General features: G+C 42.7%; 1 protein-coding gene across 1 annotated transcript in view; it reads right to left on the bottom strand.

Moving 5' to 3' along the window:
- ARFGEF3 (ARFGEF family member 3) overlaps positions 1-14,872 on the bottom strand; it is a 168,086-nt gene that overhangs the window by 4,753 nt on the left and 148,461 nt on the right. Inside the window, 8 exon segments of the mRNA XM_025200306.1 lie at positions 1-483; positions 6,693-6,823; positions 8,099-8,230; positions 9,124-9,226; positions 9,829-9,943; positions 10,395-10,571; positions 11,786-11,914; positions 14,485-14,629. The exon segment at positions 1-483 is cut by the window's left edge and continues 16 nt beyond it. Of these exon segments, the coding sequence (XP_025056091.1) occupies positions 1-483; positions 6,693-6,823; positions 8,099-8,230; positions 9,124-9,226; positions 9,829-9,943; positions 10,395-10,571; positions 11,786-11,914; positions 14,485-14,629 (1,415 nt within the window).

A 14,872-nucleotide genomic window follows, 5' to 3' on the forward strand; every position in this document is an offset into this window, starting at 1 on the left:
ACTTGAGCAGTTTCTTCAAAAATGTCTTCATCCTCTGATGAGCACTGCTGGGAGGAATCTGTGCTTCTTTCGTCATCCTCAAAAAGGATCTTCTTCACTTGGTCAGCGGTGATGTTCTCTTGGTTTGTCAGAATAGCACACACCAAAGCATGGAAATAAATGTTGAAACTCATTGCTGACTGGCGGTACAAGTTGGCTGCCCCACTTATGCCAGACACTTTTTTCAGCAAGCACTTCAAGCCAGGCCTGGTGTCAAACTCTCTGGCTGTTCGATAGGAATCCAACAGTAAGTCAAAGATGGCAGCCAAATTCTGCATAGAAATGTACCTAAGAAAGCCAGCCAGTTTATTTTCTGGTACTTGTATTGTCTTCTCCTCCATGTGAGAGGGCCCTTTCACAAATTCTTCCAACAAGATATCGTACAAATTTTGCAGGAGTACTTGATGGGACAACAGACTCACCACTATGGTCCTGAAAGGAATACTAGATGCCACAAACAAAGAAAAAGAAGGTAGACAAATTAACAGCTGATAAGTCATCCATTGTCATGCTACACTTTATTTTAGACTGACATATAAAAGATAAAGAGGGCCTAATTTTGCCTTTCCTTATTTGCTTCTGTAATCTAGACTCATACCTGAAGTCTCATTTATTACAAAAGGGTGGGTTTAGCACCTTAAATTTCCTGGGCTGGACCCTAAGCCAGAGATACCCTCATGCAAACTGCTTTCGATGATGGCAGACATTGTGAACATATAAATAAGAGAGGGTGAATATAATTTTGAGACACCGCAACAAAGAGCCAAGACAAAACTGGTAAAAGCAGAGTGCTCATACTGCGATTGCAAAGGTTATTCCAATATTATACTGCACGTTTGTTATTTCTGTTGCCTTTGAAGATACCTGGCATACTGACTGCGTGATTAAATATTCTCTTTTTTCAGTGCCATGACAACTGAATTTATTCTACACACTGTAGATTCCAGTAACTGGAAGAATTTATGTCAACTCCCAGAGACTTTTTTTGGTTTAGGCCCTTGGCTCTCTGTCTTGCCTGCTTGCTTCATGTTTTGCTGAGCTCTGACACCCTCTAGTGAGAAAACCCTTACAACAACTCTATGCAAACCCTAGAAAAAGTTGTGCTTTGCTCTGACAAGGTCTAGACCAGTGGTTTTCAACCTTTTTTTGTTCACAGGCCCCTAAAAAATTTCCAGTGGAGGTGTAGACCCCTCTGGAAATGTCAGTGGAGGTGTGCGCCCCCTTTGAATTGTAAGTATGGGTATTCACACACTTTTGATTGATCATAGCTATCTTTCACGGACCCCTTAGACATAGTCTGTGAATCCCCAGGGGTCCTGGACCACAGGTTGAAAACCACTGGTTTGGACAATACACTACTGAAAGGTCAATGCCCGGTTTGCCATTTCCACTTCTGGTTAAGCCAGTAACCTCACTAAAGCCTCTCAGATACAACCAAGAGGCCTCTAAAACATAGACATAAGGCATATAACAAAGATTGTGCTGAGACTATTTCATTTTAAATTATATCACTCTGTTTGTAAGTCTATCTAATTGATTCCAGGTTGAGTGCATTAAATAGATGCCTCCACCTGAACACTGTGAATATGATATGGAAAAATCACTCAGTCATTCTTCTTCTCATATCCCTGCTCCCCTTAGTAAGATTAGGAACACTTTATAATACCTCTCTGAATTCAAGGTCTGCATCAGAAGGCCAGGATTGCCAAAGAGCCTTATTGTTGCCATTCAAATTTTGAGAGGTTCACCAGTGAGTAACATTTAGAATCCTACTGCACTGACTAGGGAAGAAAGGCTAGAATAAGGTTGAAGGCACGATTTTTAATCCATACGTAATACCGGTGTCTCAGTTTTTTCATAATCTCTTCAGTCTTTATAATTACTCTATCATTAGAACTAGAACTCGTGTTGTGGCAAACATACATGAACAGCAGTGTTGATCTTGAGCAGGGGTGGGAAAAATCTGCCCCCCCGGCTGCATCCGGCCCGCGCGGCCATTCTATGTGGACCGCGGGGCCCCTAAAAAAATTCTGAAAATTAAAATTTATCTGTCCTTGGGGGCAGTAGGACACACAGGAAGCCTGGCAGGCTTCTGCAACAGCAGGGTCTTCCCCCCTAGCCAGGGCTTGTGGCCTGGGACCACTTGGCTGCCCCGGCACGGGAACCTCAGGTAAGGTGGGGGGGAGGGGGAAGGGCAGGGAAGGAGCTGGTGCTGAGCGCAGGGAAAAGTAGCCAGTGCTCCTTGCTGCAGCCCTTGCAGGGCTGTCCTGAGCAGGCACAGCAGCCCCATGCAGGCTGTGAGTGGCTGCAGCGCGGGGCGCTGGCCATGGGGTGGGGGAGGGGGTGCTTTTCCCCCCGCACTCAGCACCAGCTTGTAACTCGCCCACCAATGTTTGCTGTTGCCGCCCACCTGGAGCTCGTGCCGCAGTAGGCTGCAGAGAGGCTGGCCCCCCCCCACCCTGTGCTGCCCAGCGCGCGAGCTCCAGACAAGCAGCAGCAACAGCAAACACTGCCCAGCATGGCAAGCAGGGGGGCTGCAGGTGCTGCCGCCACAGTGCAGCCCTGATAGGCAAGACCAGAGCTGGCACAGGGCCCAGGCTGGCAGAAGGGGCAGGTTACAAGCTGATGCTGAGTACAGGGAAAAGCAGCCTCTTGCCCACCCCATGGCTGGCACCCTGCTCGCAGCCTGAATGGGGCTGCCTGTGCCTGCACAGGACAGCCCTGCATGTGCTGCAAGCAGCTGCAGCAAGGAGAACCAGCCACAGGGCGGGCAAGAGGCTGCTTTTTCCCACACTCTGCACCAGCTCCTTCCCTGCCGGCGAGCAGGGGGTCGGAGCTGTGTGCTACTCCCTGCCTGTACCACGCAGCTGGGGGTACTGGGAGTGAGCAGACGTGGGAGCACAGGGCCTGCACTGGTGTCCCAGGGCCAGTGCCAGCAGGGCGACAGGGGTACAGGGTCCTGGCTGGCAGGGGGCCTAATGAGCGCGGGCAGCTCCACCCCCAGCTCCCCCTCTGCCTGCAGGTGCAGTCCAGCCCGGCTCCACAGACCCCTGCCAGCCTGCATCCTGCTCTGGGCCCCACTGGTGCTGGCCCTGGGACACTGGTCCAAAGACATCGGGACACTGGTCCTAACATGGTGACCAGGGGCGGGGCTGCCCAGGCGGCCCTCAACAGCTTGCCAAAACTGGGTAAGCGGCCCTCCGTCAGAAATAATTGCCCGCCCCTGGTCTTGAGAGTAGGGATGTGTCACAGTGGGCATGTCTACACGAGACGTTTACTGTGGAACTGCCTAATTAGCTCTGCAGTAAAGTCTGTGTCTACACGTGCGGCCCTATTAGGCCACAGTAAACTAATTAACTCTACTGTAGGTTAGTACTTGTAAATATGGCAGCAGCGTCCTTTACTGTGCAGTAATGTATGTGTAGACACTGATGGAGCTGGCTGGGGCCCAAGGGTGCTAAGGTGCAGGAACTGCCTGCTGGCTAACCCTGCACTGTAGCACCCTCGTGCCCCAGCAAGCCCCAGAGCATGTTGAGCTGGGTTGGAGGAGCCCTGGGTTGGCAGGCTGACCCCATGAAACTGCCAGCTGGGGCTGCTCTAATTTGGCTCAACATGCTCAGTCCCAAGCACATGTGTAAACACAATACACCTGGGAGCAATAAACTCTGGTGCATAATGCACCAGAGTTTATTGTGTTGCATTAATTGCACCTGTAGATCTGCCCACTTTTTGGTCAGCAAATAAATGAATAACTGATTTTCCAATATACTTGCAATACAGAGAAAAAATAGTTTCGAGCTGAATCCATTCAACTTGACATGTTTTGATCCAGGGATTAAACATTTTGTTTGTTTAATTCTCAAGATTTTTATATGATTTGAAATGTGTTTGAAAATTGAAGTCAATTTTGAAATACAAATAGTTTCAAATTGAAAATTTGAAACATTTTATTTACAAAGTGCTAAAAGAAAGTATTGGGGGGGGATTTCCTTGTTTTCAAGTGAAACAAGTCAGTGAATTTGACACACATTTGTGAAACATGCTGTTCGAACTCAATTGGCATTTTTCCACGCCCCAGATTTTGCCCACCCCTAGACAGCATGCTTCTGCCACATAAATGCATGTCACCCAGGTTGAAAATGTCAAGAGGCAATTCATGTGTGCATGCACTCCAGACAACAGTTTTACTGCTTTCCATGTAAACAGATGTGCATGTGCATTGAGCACGACTTCACTGGTTGGTCCTGGTGACTTGGTAAAATCTTTACTGGTCTCATATCATATAAGAAGGATGATAATGATAAAATCTTGATGCTCTTTTTCTAGGAAGTCATTTGCTTTAAATACAATACGGAGACCCTTGTTGAGTCAGGCACGTGCCTAACGGAGTGCTCTGATTTCAAGGAAAGATGTGTCAAAATCAGGGAAACTGGCAGTCTAATAGGCACACAGACTAATTGAATCAAATATTTAAGGTACTGCAGGATGGAGTGTTATTTCCTTACTAAACAGTAAAAGAAGGTGCTGACTCGGGCATACAGATGAGAGCACATGACACCAGGATAAGATTCAGGATAAGATCCTTCTATTGCCTCTTGTTTGCAATTGCAAATTACAAAATTACATTGTAGGAAGAGAAAAGATCTCTTACCCCAGCTTCCTGTGAAATGATGCAGCATTAAGGAAACAAAAATCAAAAGGGGAAAAGAGAAACTCCACTAAGGTTAACGCAACATTTTAGCAAAATTAGACCACTCTTAAGCATGCAAGATGGAGTGCAAGTGCATTACTGTAGAAAAGAATAATATGAAAATTAATATCAGGGTTAACTTTCAAATTCCTACTTCAAGTAGGAAGTAGGCAGAATGGTGGAAGCACACTTAAATTGGAAAACAAGGACAAACTCTTTCTGTTGTTTTTTGGATGCTACAGGAGCATTCAAAGAGTCTGCTGTCACAGTGCAGTGATCCTTATTAAAATATGAACATATCTCTTGTTCCATTTTAAGTACCATGGACCACACTGGGACCTATTTGCTAAAGAGGAATTATACAATCTGTCCCACTTTACAGCATGGAGAGGGATGGGTCTCATGAATGCAAACCTTCCTGACCCTCTTTTTGGAGTCTTGTTTCTTGATGGGCAGCAGGACAAAGCAGGGCCCAAACTCCCAAGAGGGTAGGGAGCATCAGGACTGCTAGTACTGGAGACAGTACATAGCCATGCAAGGCTAGGTGGCTTCTTGCATGCCCTCCTTGCTCAACCAAAGGGTGGCCATCAAGATGTGCCCCTTTGCAGTGTAGAAGGCTTTAGCTTTGAATGAGGAGGGGCAAAAAGGATTTTATTTGGCACAAAACCTGCTTGCAGGATATTTCATCACACACATTTCATCCTTGAAAATATCACTGCTGATATTACGTTTCCAGTTATATAAATTCACCAGTCTCATTTTGCTCTGTATTCATACAACTCAAAGTGATGTTACTTCTGCACTGCTAATCTTTGCCAACAAAAATATTGTGACAAGATCAGAATAAAAAAATATCATGCAATCACATGCTGAAAGGTCTGTGATGACATGACAGGAGGGCTTTCCACACAAAAAAGAAATGCAACCAGAAAGAATTCCTCACATTAGGCTGTTGAGACTAACTCTTCGGCTGTGGATACTACTTTTTCCACCAGGAGATTAGTTAATGTTGTTCCACTAGACCCATTAATTTTTCCTACATTACTTCCCATTCATAATTCAAACAGCATTATGAATTTAAGAGGCCTTTCACAGAAACAGGCAACACTAGATTTTTCTCTATGCACAATTTTGATGCAACAATAAAAATAATTAGAAATCTTATCAAAATATTTGTGCAGCTCAAGTTAAATTGGCTTTCATTTCCTACAGTCTCGGCTATTCATTTGCAAGCTGTACCCAGCACTCTGCAAATTTCTGAAAACTCTTGTGAGAATATCTGCATTTGGCTCATGAAAAATCAAGAACACTGCACTGAAGGAAATCTGTAGATACCAGAGATGGAAAGGAAATAGTACTGCAGGGCATTGAGTCCAGCTCCATCCGCTCATTCATGTACATAAACTCAACATAATTTATCAGCTCTTTTTCCAATCTAGTTTTTACTTACCAGATAGCCCATAATCCGATTTCTTTGGGAGTATTGCCCAGTTCAACAGATCTCAATATTAGATATACTTTCCAGCATTTTGTCTAAAAACTTCAATTTTTCTTAATTTTATCCTATTTTTTTTAGCCAAATTCTCTTACATATTTTTTCAAGCATGCCCTTCATATCATTTCTCACAACTGTATCTAGCCATTCACTATGTTGCACATATTTACTTTTGTAAATGCTCACTTGTGTCTGAACCTAATGAAGAAGCTGACTGGCCTTTCAGTTTTCACACCATTACCACTGCCAGTGGTATTTAGGCACATGCTGTAAGAGCAGTAGAACCATGGGACAAGCTGCTTAAAGAAGTTCTGGAAGCTCTTTCACTGGAGGCTTTCAAGAGGAGGATTCATAGCATCTGTCTGGGTTGGTTTAGGAATAGTAAATCTTGGTATTTGTGCAAGTGTCTAGAGTACATGACCCTTGAGGGCTCTATGACTATAAGCGCCTTCTGGAATGATGCCCTACCTTTTCTGTGTATGACCATTTGGTTTCTTGTCAGGAGGCAGTTCAATAATAAGCACGCAAGACTGAGCATGTTCAAATCCCTCCTTATTATTGGGCGTCTTTGGTGAGCATTGGGTGTCTAGCATGAAAACCTATAAAACACAAATTTAGCAAAATGAGCAGTTTAGTACCAAACTTTGTTCATTTCCAGTAACTTCCCCAGAATCAAGTACTCTACAATATAAGACGATTCCAAATTCTTATTATTTATTTATAGATGCAATGAAGGAGCTAAGTGCCTGGTAGCAAACAGAGAGCCTCTTCTCTTTACCTAAAGAGTTTGGTCTTGGTAAGTGGCCCAGTGTTCAGAGAAAAACTAGACACCTTCCCCAGAGGCCACAGAAAGGTTGGTCTCTACTAATTTACTTCAGCTGACTCATGAAATAGCTATAATGCCAAATCCCTAAAACTCAAGACAAAGGTGGAATAACTTGGAAACGTAATGTAGGTATGAAAATGTAATGAAGGTAGGAGCAAAACAGCCCCCTTAGTGTGGTTAGTCTTTCACTTAGGAAGGTGATCAGAGACTGAGCACTCTGAATAGGGTTATTTTGTCAAGGGACCAAACAGGAATCAGGCACCCAACTCATACTCATTTGCAACAGGAGTTGGGAAAATGTTGGCCCTCATGGCTTTTCATGCTTTCTCGCTATCCAGATAGTTGTGTTAAAGCACAACTGAACATAATGTGTCCTACAGGAACCACTGAAGAAATTGTGTATGAATAAAAAGTTACAGGAGTTGTCTTCTCCAATGCACAGCCCCTTCTCTTCAAAAATTGTGAGATGGTCCTTTGTTTGCCAGGGGCACCTATGAGTCATGTCACCCACTGGCTTTCCTTGGCCGTTGCCACCAGCACCTGTTCTACCTCTTAACTGCTGAATGGACATTTCAAGCAACAGCAACTGGCAATAACTCAGGGCAGAAGAAAGACCTGCTGGTTTCTTCTAACCATTCCTCTTTCTGTTCTGGACTTCCTTTAAGACGTAGCCTCAATGGTTAATTCAATTTATTTTTAAAATGACAGAAGTGACAGCGCTTTACTACTTGCTTTGCCTACTAGGGAATTCCCTTAGATCAGGGAGCTGCTGATTTGCTCCTGCTCTAAGCGATAAGCAGAGAAATTAGCCAGGTAAATTTCAATTATACTTAGCTGCACAAGTCTCCAAAGGGAAACAACGGATCCACAGAAGTGAACCCTACCTCCGCACTCCAAGTTACAGTTGTATGAGAGAAGACACTTTTCACAAGACAATGATCTTCCCTTACTAAGTATATTTGAAAAGAAAATTCCTCAGCTCCTGCTTGATCTAACTTGCTCACAAGGAGGGAGATCATTCTGGTTGCCTTAGGAATGAAATTGTTACCTGTTGTGCCATGGCTCGAATTCTCCAATATTCAGCTTCAGCACTGGGTGAGAGAGAGGGTGCTGCCACCTTCACCTCACAAGCATCTCCACTAAAGCTTTCAGATCCACTGTGGAAATAGCCCAGCAAGTTCTAGAAAGACACACAACATCAGACTTTCAGTGGGTGTATCTACATGAGATGCTTAATGCTCATTAGTTTAATTCTGCCCGCGCACTAGTGCGGCTGGTAAAAACCTTGCTAATGCGCAGTAGATCAGTCCAATGTGCAGTGTCACACACAAAGTGTTCATCTGTGCTAATGCACAGATTACAACTAATTACTGAACGTGTAGTTGTGTCCGTGTACAAAACTAGTGAAGTAGTCACAGAATCCTCTAACCTGGTGAGCACGTGTTGAGCATTACCAGATTCTGAGGTTGCTTTCTAGCAGTTTGGCTTGGGATGGCCTAATAGGCCTCTCCCTCTCCACCTCAAAAACACAGAGGTAAATTCTAATCTGGACTGAATTTGCAGCAAAAAGGATCACTTGGACATTCTTTCCTTTGTCACTTCCTACTCCTTCAAATACTGGCAGTTTTAAAAAGTGTTCCCTACCTATGCTATTTACAATGTCTTTGTAAGAGAGAGAGAGAGAGAGAGATGACTTCAGATTCTAGTGTTATTAATTCAACATTTTATCTTAAATTGAAGTTAATGTAATTATAATAATTTATGTCTTACAGTATCTTCTAGTGGATGCAATTTTAAGAACGTTTGCTTACTCTTAGCTTGTGCAAAATACCATACAGGGCTTGCATGACACAATGAAAAACAGGGCTAATTATCCCTGGCCAAGTGGCACATTAACATCATGCTATGCCACTTCCAGTACTTGAGTGGGTTCATTCAGAACTAGTTTGAGAATCTCTTAGTGGAACTACTTTGTGTCATGCAGACCTGCACATAACAATTTCTTTGGAAAGGAGTAACCTAGGAGTATCAATGCCCCGACCTTGCTGACATTCACTAGAATTTGGTTTTTACCTTCACTGGCTCAAGAGTGGCAGAAAATGCATCCTGCAAGGCACAGCAGGCCAGTCTCCACATCTCTTCAGTAAAAACAGGACCTGCTGTTACCAGGACGTACCTGCAAGAAAGGACACAAGAAGCTAGCAATACATTCTGTGAATCTCTACAAAATTCTCTCTGGCTCAAAAGGAAGGTGGCAAAAGTTAGTGATGCTGGGTGGAATAAAGTCTAGGCAGCTCATTCACAAGACACATGCCAGCCATTACACTTGAGACCTATGGGTGCCCATCAGACAGCTCTTTGATTAATTTACCTAGAGTTTGTGCATTAAATAGCAATGCTGGTATCAGTGTACAGCTGGTATTTCTATGGGAGACTGCTTACATTTAAAAAAATGGGCTTTGAATATTATCAGAGGGTAGGACAGTTCATATAGCCAGGCTGTGGGTATTCTCATGTCTACTTTTCACCATAAGGAATGTGGTTCTATAACAAGAAAACAGAGTGGCTGATTGCAGAAGTCCAACTGGAACCCTTCATAGTTTTCTCCACTTCTACATTTTGCTTTTTAAGTAATGAAAAGCATGTTGTAAGACTACTATGGAGATGCTGACCAATCCAACCACTTCATGTTTTTGGCCAAGATTTCTCTATTCAGAAGTCTTAGAAGCACTCCTTTCTCCTAAACATACTGATAGGGAGAGAACACCTGATCATTACCTGATACAGGAACAGCCAACTCTTGAGATTGTTTCTGTAGGCTCTGCTACACATGCTACCAACAACTTGAAAAGGTCTTTTAGCATTGTGTTGATCATATTCTCATAGCCAATGTCTGGGGGGGGAGGAAGAAAGTCAGAGCAATTAGCATTATCATTTTGCAATATCATTTAGACAAAAAGGATCCTTTTTTCTTCTTGTTGTTCAGAGAAGTGATAATCAGGTTCCTCTTTAACACTAAAAAATGGTGTACTGGCTTTGAAATATAAAACAAACTGAAGCGAACCTTATCATTTTCAGGCGGCGAGGATGTAAGAGAATACCGCTGAAGTACAGTTGTGGAAATTCTGTGCTAGCTCCTATTCCAGCAAATTTTAGGTCAGCATATTGTTTCATGCTTTTATATTAAACATAACAAAAATTTAGTGTCTTAAGGTAAAAGCAAATTGATAGATTGGGAAAGTCTAATTCTGACAAAAACAAATCATCTCATATACCTATACAGTAAAACACAGCCCCTATAACTACTATGTCCTTAGATCTGATGTCGATGGGGCAGTTCTTACCTGAATGTATAAAGCTTTGGATGTGCTCCACTACTAATTCGCAGGAAAGACCAATTGCATGCTTGAAATTAGCAGATGCCACGTCCCAGTATGAATGGTCACCATGGCTACGATGGAGCCAGAGAGACATTGTGGGGAGAAGAAGATGTACAACTGCATAGATACCAAATCCTGGGCCTGAAAGAAAAAAAATACAACTAAAAAGTCAAACAGATCAGGGATGAGGATTATTAATGAAAAGTTGTGGCTTCCTCACCTCCCTCTGAATACCGTTCCCACAGAGACAGGCTACAGCAAGATCCTGATGTCCAAGAGAGCAAGATGACTAACACCACAAGATCTATGTGATCAGCCCCAACAATTCAAGTTCTTGGTGTTAAAAAGCCGATGGCTGTATCTCTATCTCATACTTCCATCCACCATACTTCTCATTTTCTACCCTGGGTACCTGCCATCACTCTTATTCTACTGAACCACTTCTACCTCCAAGCTGCCTGCAACAGATTGTCCTAAAATATCCAAAACACTGTTACTTTAACTAAAGGCCAGTAATATGTTCAGTGGAGCACACGCTTCTGATTGCCTGTGGGAAGCAAACAAATTACCATGCATTTCCTACCATGTTGCTAAGGTGCCGGGAGAATCCATCTGTCTTAGTGGATGTGTTGTAGATTTATTGTAAGATTTAAGAGAAGCCAGAGCAACCACTTTCAGGGAAGGAATGATCAAAACCATGGCAACATATTGCGCCCCCACACCAAGCACATGCCCAGAAGAGGCATTGTGTTATTTTGACCAGGCTTTCCCAGATAGGTTTCAGAAATGTTTACTTCCCTGGAAGAGAGCAAGTATGTGCATGAAGGAAATGTTGACATGAAGTAAACCTTTGTTCCGGACAATCTCTACAGATGTGTAGAGACTGGGCCTATACATCATGACATGACAACATTGCAGGGACTAATCTTCAAAAGAACACCATGGCATATATAGGTGAAGTAGACCTTGGAAAAAAGTCATTTGCTGTAAACACAAACCTTTTAGTATCCTCCAAGAGGTACCAAACAATTTCTACAATTATGTTTTTCCTTCTCCCTTTAGAAAGGGATCCTACACATTCTTGTTAGAGCCCCTATGCAAAGGACATAATCCTTTGATGAAATTCCCTTTTTATCCTGGCAATACCGATCTTTACCTAACTAGAAAGGTTACTGATGAGACGCAACCTCTTTTCTATGATGCTAAGCAAACTACTTTCACAGCCTTGGCTGGCTTAACAAAACCTCTCAAAACACCTATTTTAGTACCCATTACTTATGTTTCACAAAATGCACTGTAGATTACAACAGGATTTTTGGTTTTAGTAGCAAATTATTTCTACATTTTTTAATTACCAGGTATTTTGGTAACATCTCTCAGCAACTCAAAGAGTAAGTCCAGGGTGGGAGGCTGGTGCTGACGGGGACAGTTGGATATGGCAGTTGTTAACTCCTCCAGCAGAATGATCCAGACATTAATGAGGCCTAGAAACATGGAAATATCAATAAGACATCAAGAATAAGGTATGAGGAAAAAGACCTAGAAACTAAATTATACGCATTCCCCTGTTTTCACAGGTGGATCTTGCAGGGAAGACCAAAGAAACGTATCTAATGCTGGCTGAAAAATGTATTCCTTTATATGCCCACTTTATTGCATGTGCCCAATACGGCAAGGCTGAAATGGCCTGTACCCATAGGGTACAACTGCAATTCTCTCTAACTACAATTCTGCTTTTAGCCATGTTGTCTTCACCTGTGCAGCAAGTCACTGACAGTGTGGAAGCAATACAGGCAGGCTTTTAGTGAGATGGTTTGGAAGCAGGTGGCAGAGGGACTCCTGAAAATGATAATCCACAACAGCAAAGATGATAGAAATTCTGCATACCAGTCTCAGGGGATGATGAATGAAACAGGGTATGGGGTTAAGGAGGGCAGAAATAATGGGGTTCTTATCAGATGATCACTTTTATTCAGGAAAATTTAACAGCTAGTGATGGTGTTATGTGCTTACGGGAATGCTGGAAAGGTGGAATTTAATGACCTTTTCGGCACTCAGCACTTGCTGATATCTGACATCATCAAGGTATAAAAAGGCTTTATGAACATTAGCTACTTGAACCTCACCATATTCCTGAGGCATAGTATAGATCAGTGTCCTTGGGATCAAACCCCTAGAAGCCCATTGTTTTATTAGACTGAAATGTATTCTTCTGTGATTCACTAAAATTCCCAATTTCACTACTACCTGTAGCTACACTTCAACAGTCTATGTCCAGAGGGAGCTCTGCAGTGATTAATTATGTTCCCAAAGAGACTTTAAAGACAGCTGTCAGCCAGGTTTGTTTAAGACTCACTGACAAAACTTGGTTCAAATTCATTAAATGCAATTTGGCCATGAACCTGGGAGACCAGGGGAACACAGTAAGGATCATTACTCATTTTGTGAGCTGATCATTTATTGAATCATACCATTTCCATGAGGTGCACTGTGAAAAGCAATGTTTTTCAATGTTTTTATACTCAGGGCACCTGTTGATAGACTCCAGGCACCCCTCTGAAAATGTCAGCTCTTAAGTTTTACCTTGATTTTTGACTACATAAAAATAATAGAGCAATACTTCTGTTGCAAAGAACTCACAAAGACTATAGCAGGTCAGAATATTTTTAATCTCATGGTTAAGAATCACTGGTGTAGAGGCAGTTTTGCAGGCCATGATGTGTTTATAGGCCTTTGAGGTAAAAAAGCAACAGAACTCCATACTCAGAGAACAGCACCTGGAGACCTGACAGAATCTGGAAGTACTGCTGACCAACAAACACCTTTTAGGAATACATGTTTCAGGAGTTTTGGCAAAGGTGAACCTGTATGACCTTCCATGATCCTACTGCATGGAAAACTTGGATTCTGTGCTTAGTTCCGGCCTTGGTCTCTGATGATCTGGGCTACACAAGTGCAGAGAGTGGCCTCCTACACACTCAGCTCTACTAGAAAAAGTATGTCCTTGGTATTGTTTAGGATAGTTAATTAAAAATGGAGAGAACTTGTTGTCAAATTGTTCTCTATAATCTATTACCATAGCAAAACCTCAAGTTGCTGGAACTTGTCATGGAAATTTATCATAGATTTCATAGACATTAGGGCTGGAAGGGACCTTGCAAGATCATTGGGTCCAGCCCCCTGCCCAAGGGGCAGGCAGTTAACAGAGGTCAAATGAACCACATCCAAGTGTTTCTTAAAAGAATCCAGGGTAGGTGCCTGCACCACCTCTGTGGGGAGCTTATTCCAGGCCCTGGGGACTTGGACAATAAAGAAATGTTTCCTTATGTCCAACCTAAAATGGTCTTCCAAGAGTTTGTGACCATTGGACCTAGTCTTCCCAGTCTTAATGAATCTTCAGTCAGGAATATATTTCTCAGATCCAGGATAGAATTTCTTCTTAAAATGACAGAGCAAGATAGAGAGTGAGCCAGACACAGCTGCCCCCATCCCCAGTACACCTAGCAGCTACACTGCTGTGGGGATGTGGAAGCCTTAAGTTCAACTCTCAAGCCTGATCTGGAACAGGAACTTGAACCTGGGGCTTCTAAATCCTACATAAACGCCTTAACTTGTGGGCTATTGGCTATTCCAAAGTGAATCTTTTTCTCTGGGGAAAAGAAAATCCAGCTTCTAATTGAGAACACTGAAGTTTTGTCTATAACACAAGTTGCATTTACCTGCCTGTCTAACATGGGGCGTTACTGGGTGCTGAAAAGATTTCAGAAAGTTGTATGCAGTGCATGGCTGAGTGTAATGGAGCTGAAATGTATATTGGTAAGTTTAGTGAAGTGTTTTTTCTCCTCACTAGGAGAGGAAACCCTACAATGAAGCCTAATTTCTAGCATATGTGATTACGCAAATGACAGACACAAGACAATAGATCTTTTTGGAATGCTTTTCTAAACCATTTGCAGCAGTCAACAAAACTCACAACTACATATGAAAATAGCCGCTGATAAAGTCCTTTATCTCCCCACACCTGCACAACACCTCTAAATTGATCAACATGTACCAGTGTCATCATCAAAGTCAGAAATGACACACTCCGTGCCATCCTCGCTGCTGGCTGATCGCTCCTGGACCCTTCGGGGCAAGTTAGCAAGCCGGCCACTGAGGAAAATTGGCTTCAAGGGCATTTTATAGATTTTGGCTAGCAACTGAAATAGAAAAATAATATGGAAAAGTGATAGCACATCATACACAGATAAATATTAGAATAACAGTGCCATATTTGCTTGAATATAAGATAACCCTGTATATAAGATACTTAATTCTATATATGGAAAATGTATACATTTGTTATAATTTTCTTGGTAGAGAATCTAATTATGGGAGGTTTGCCATGAATTTATCCCCCCTACCACTATTACAGCAGGGAAAATAGATCTGGGGGGTCAAGT

The sequence above is a fragment of the Alligator sinensis genome, unplaced genomic scaffold (genome assembly GCF_000455745.1).
Source record: "Alligator sinensis unplaced genomic scaffold, ASM45574v1 scaffold542_1, whole genome shotgun sequence".
NCBI classification, from domain to species: domain Eukaryota; kingdom Metazoa; phylum Chordata; order Crocodylia; family Alligatoridae; genus Alligator; species Alligator sinensis.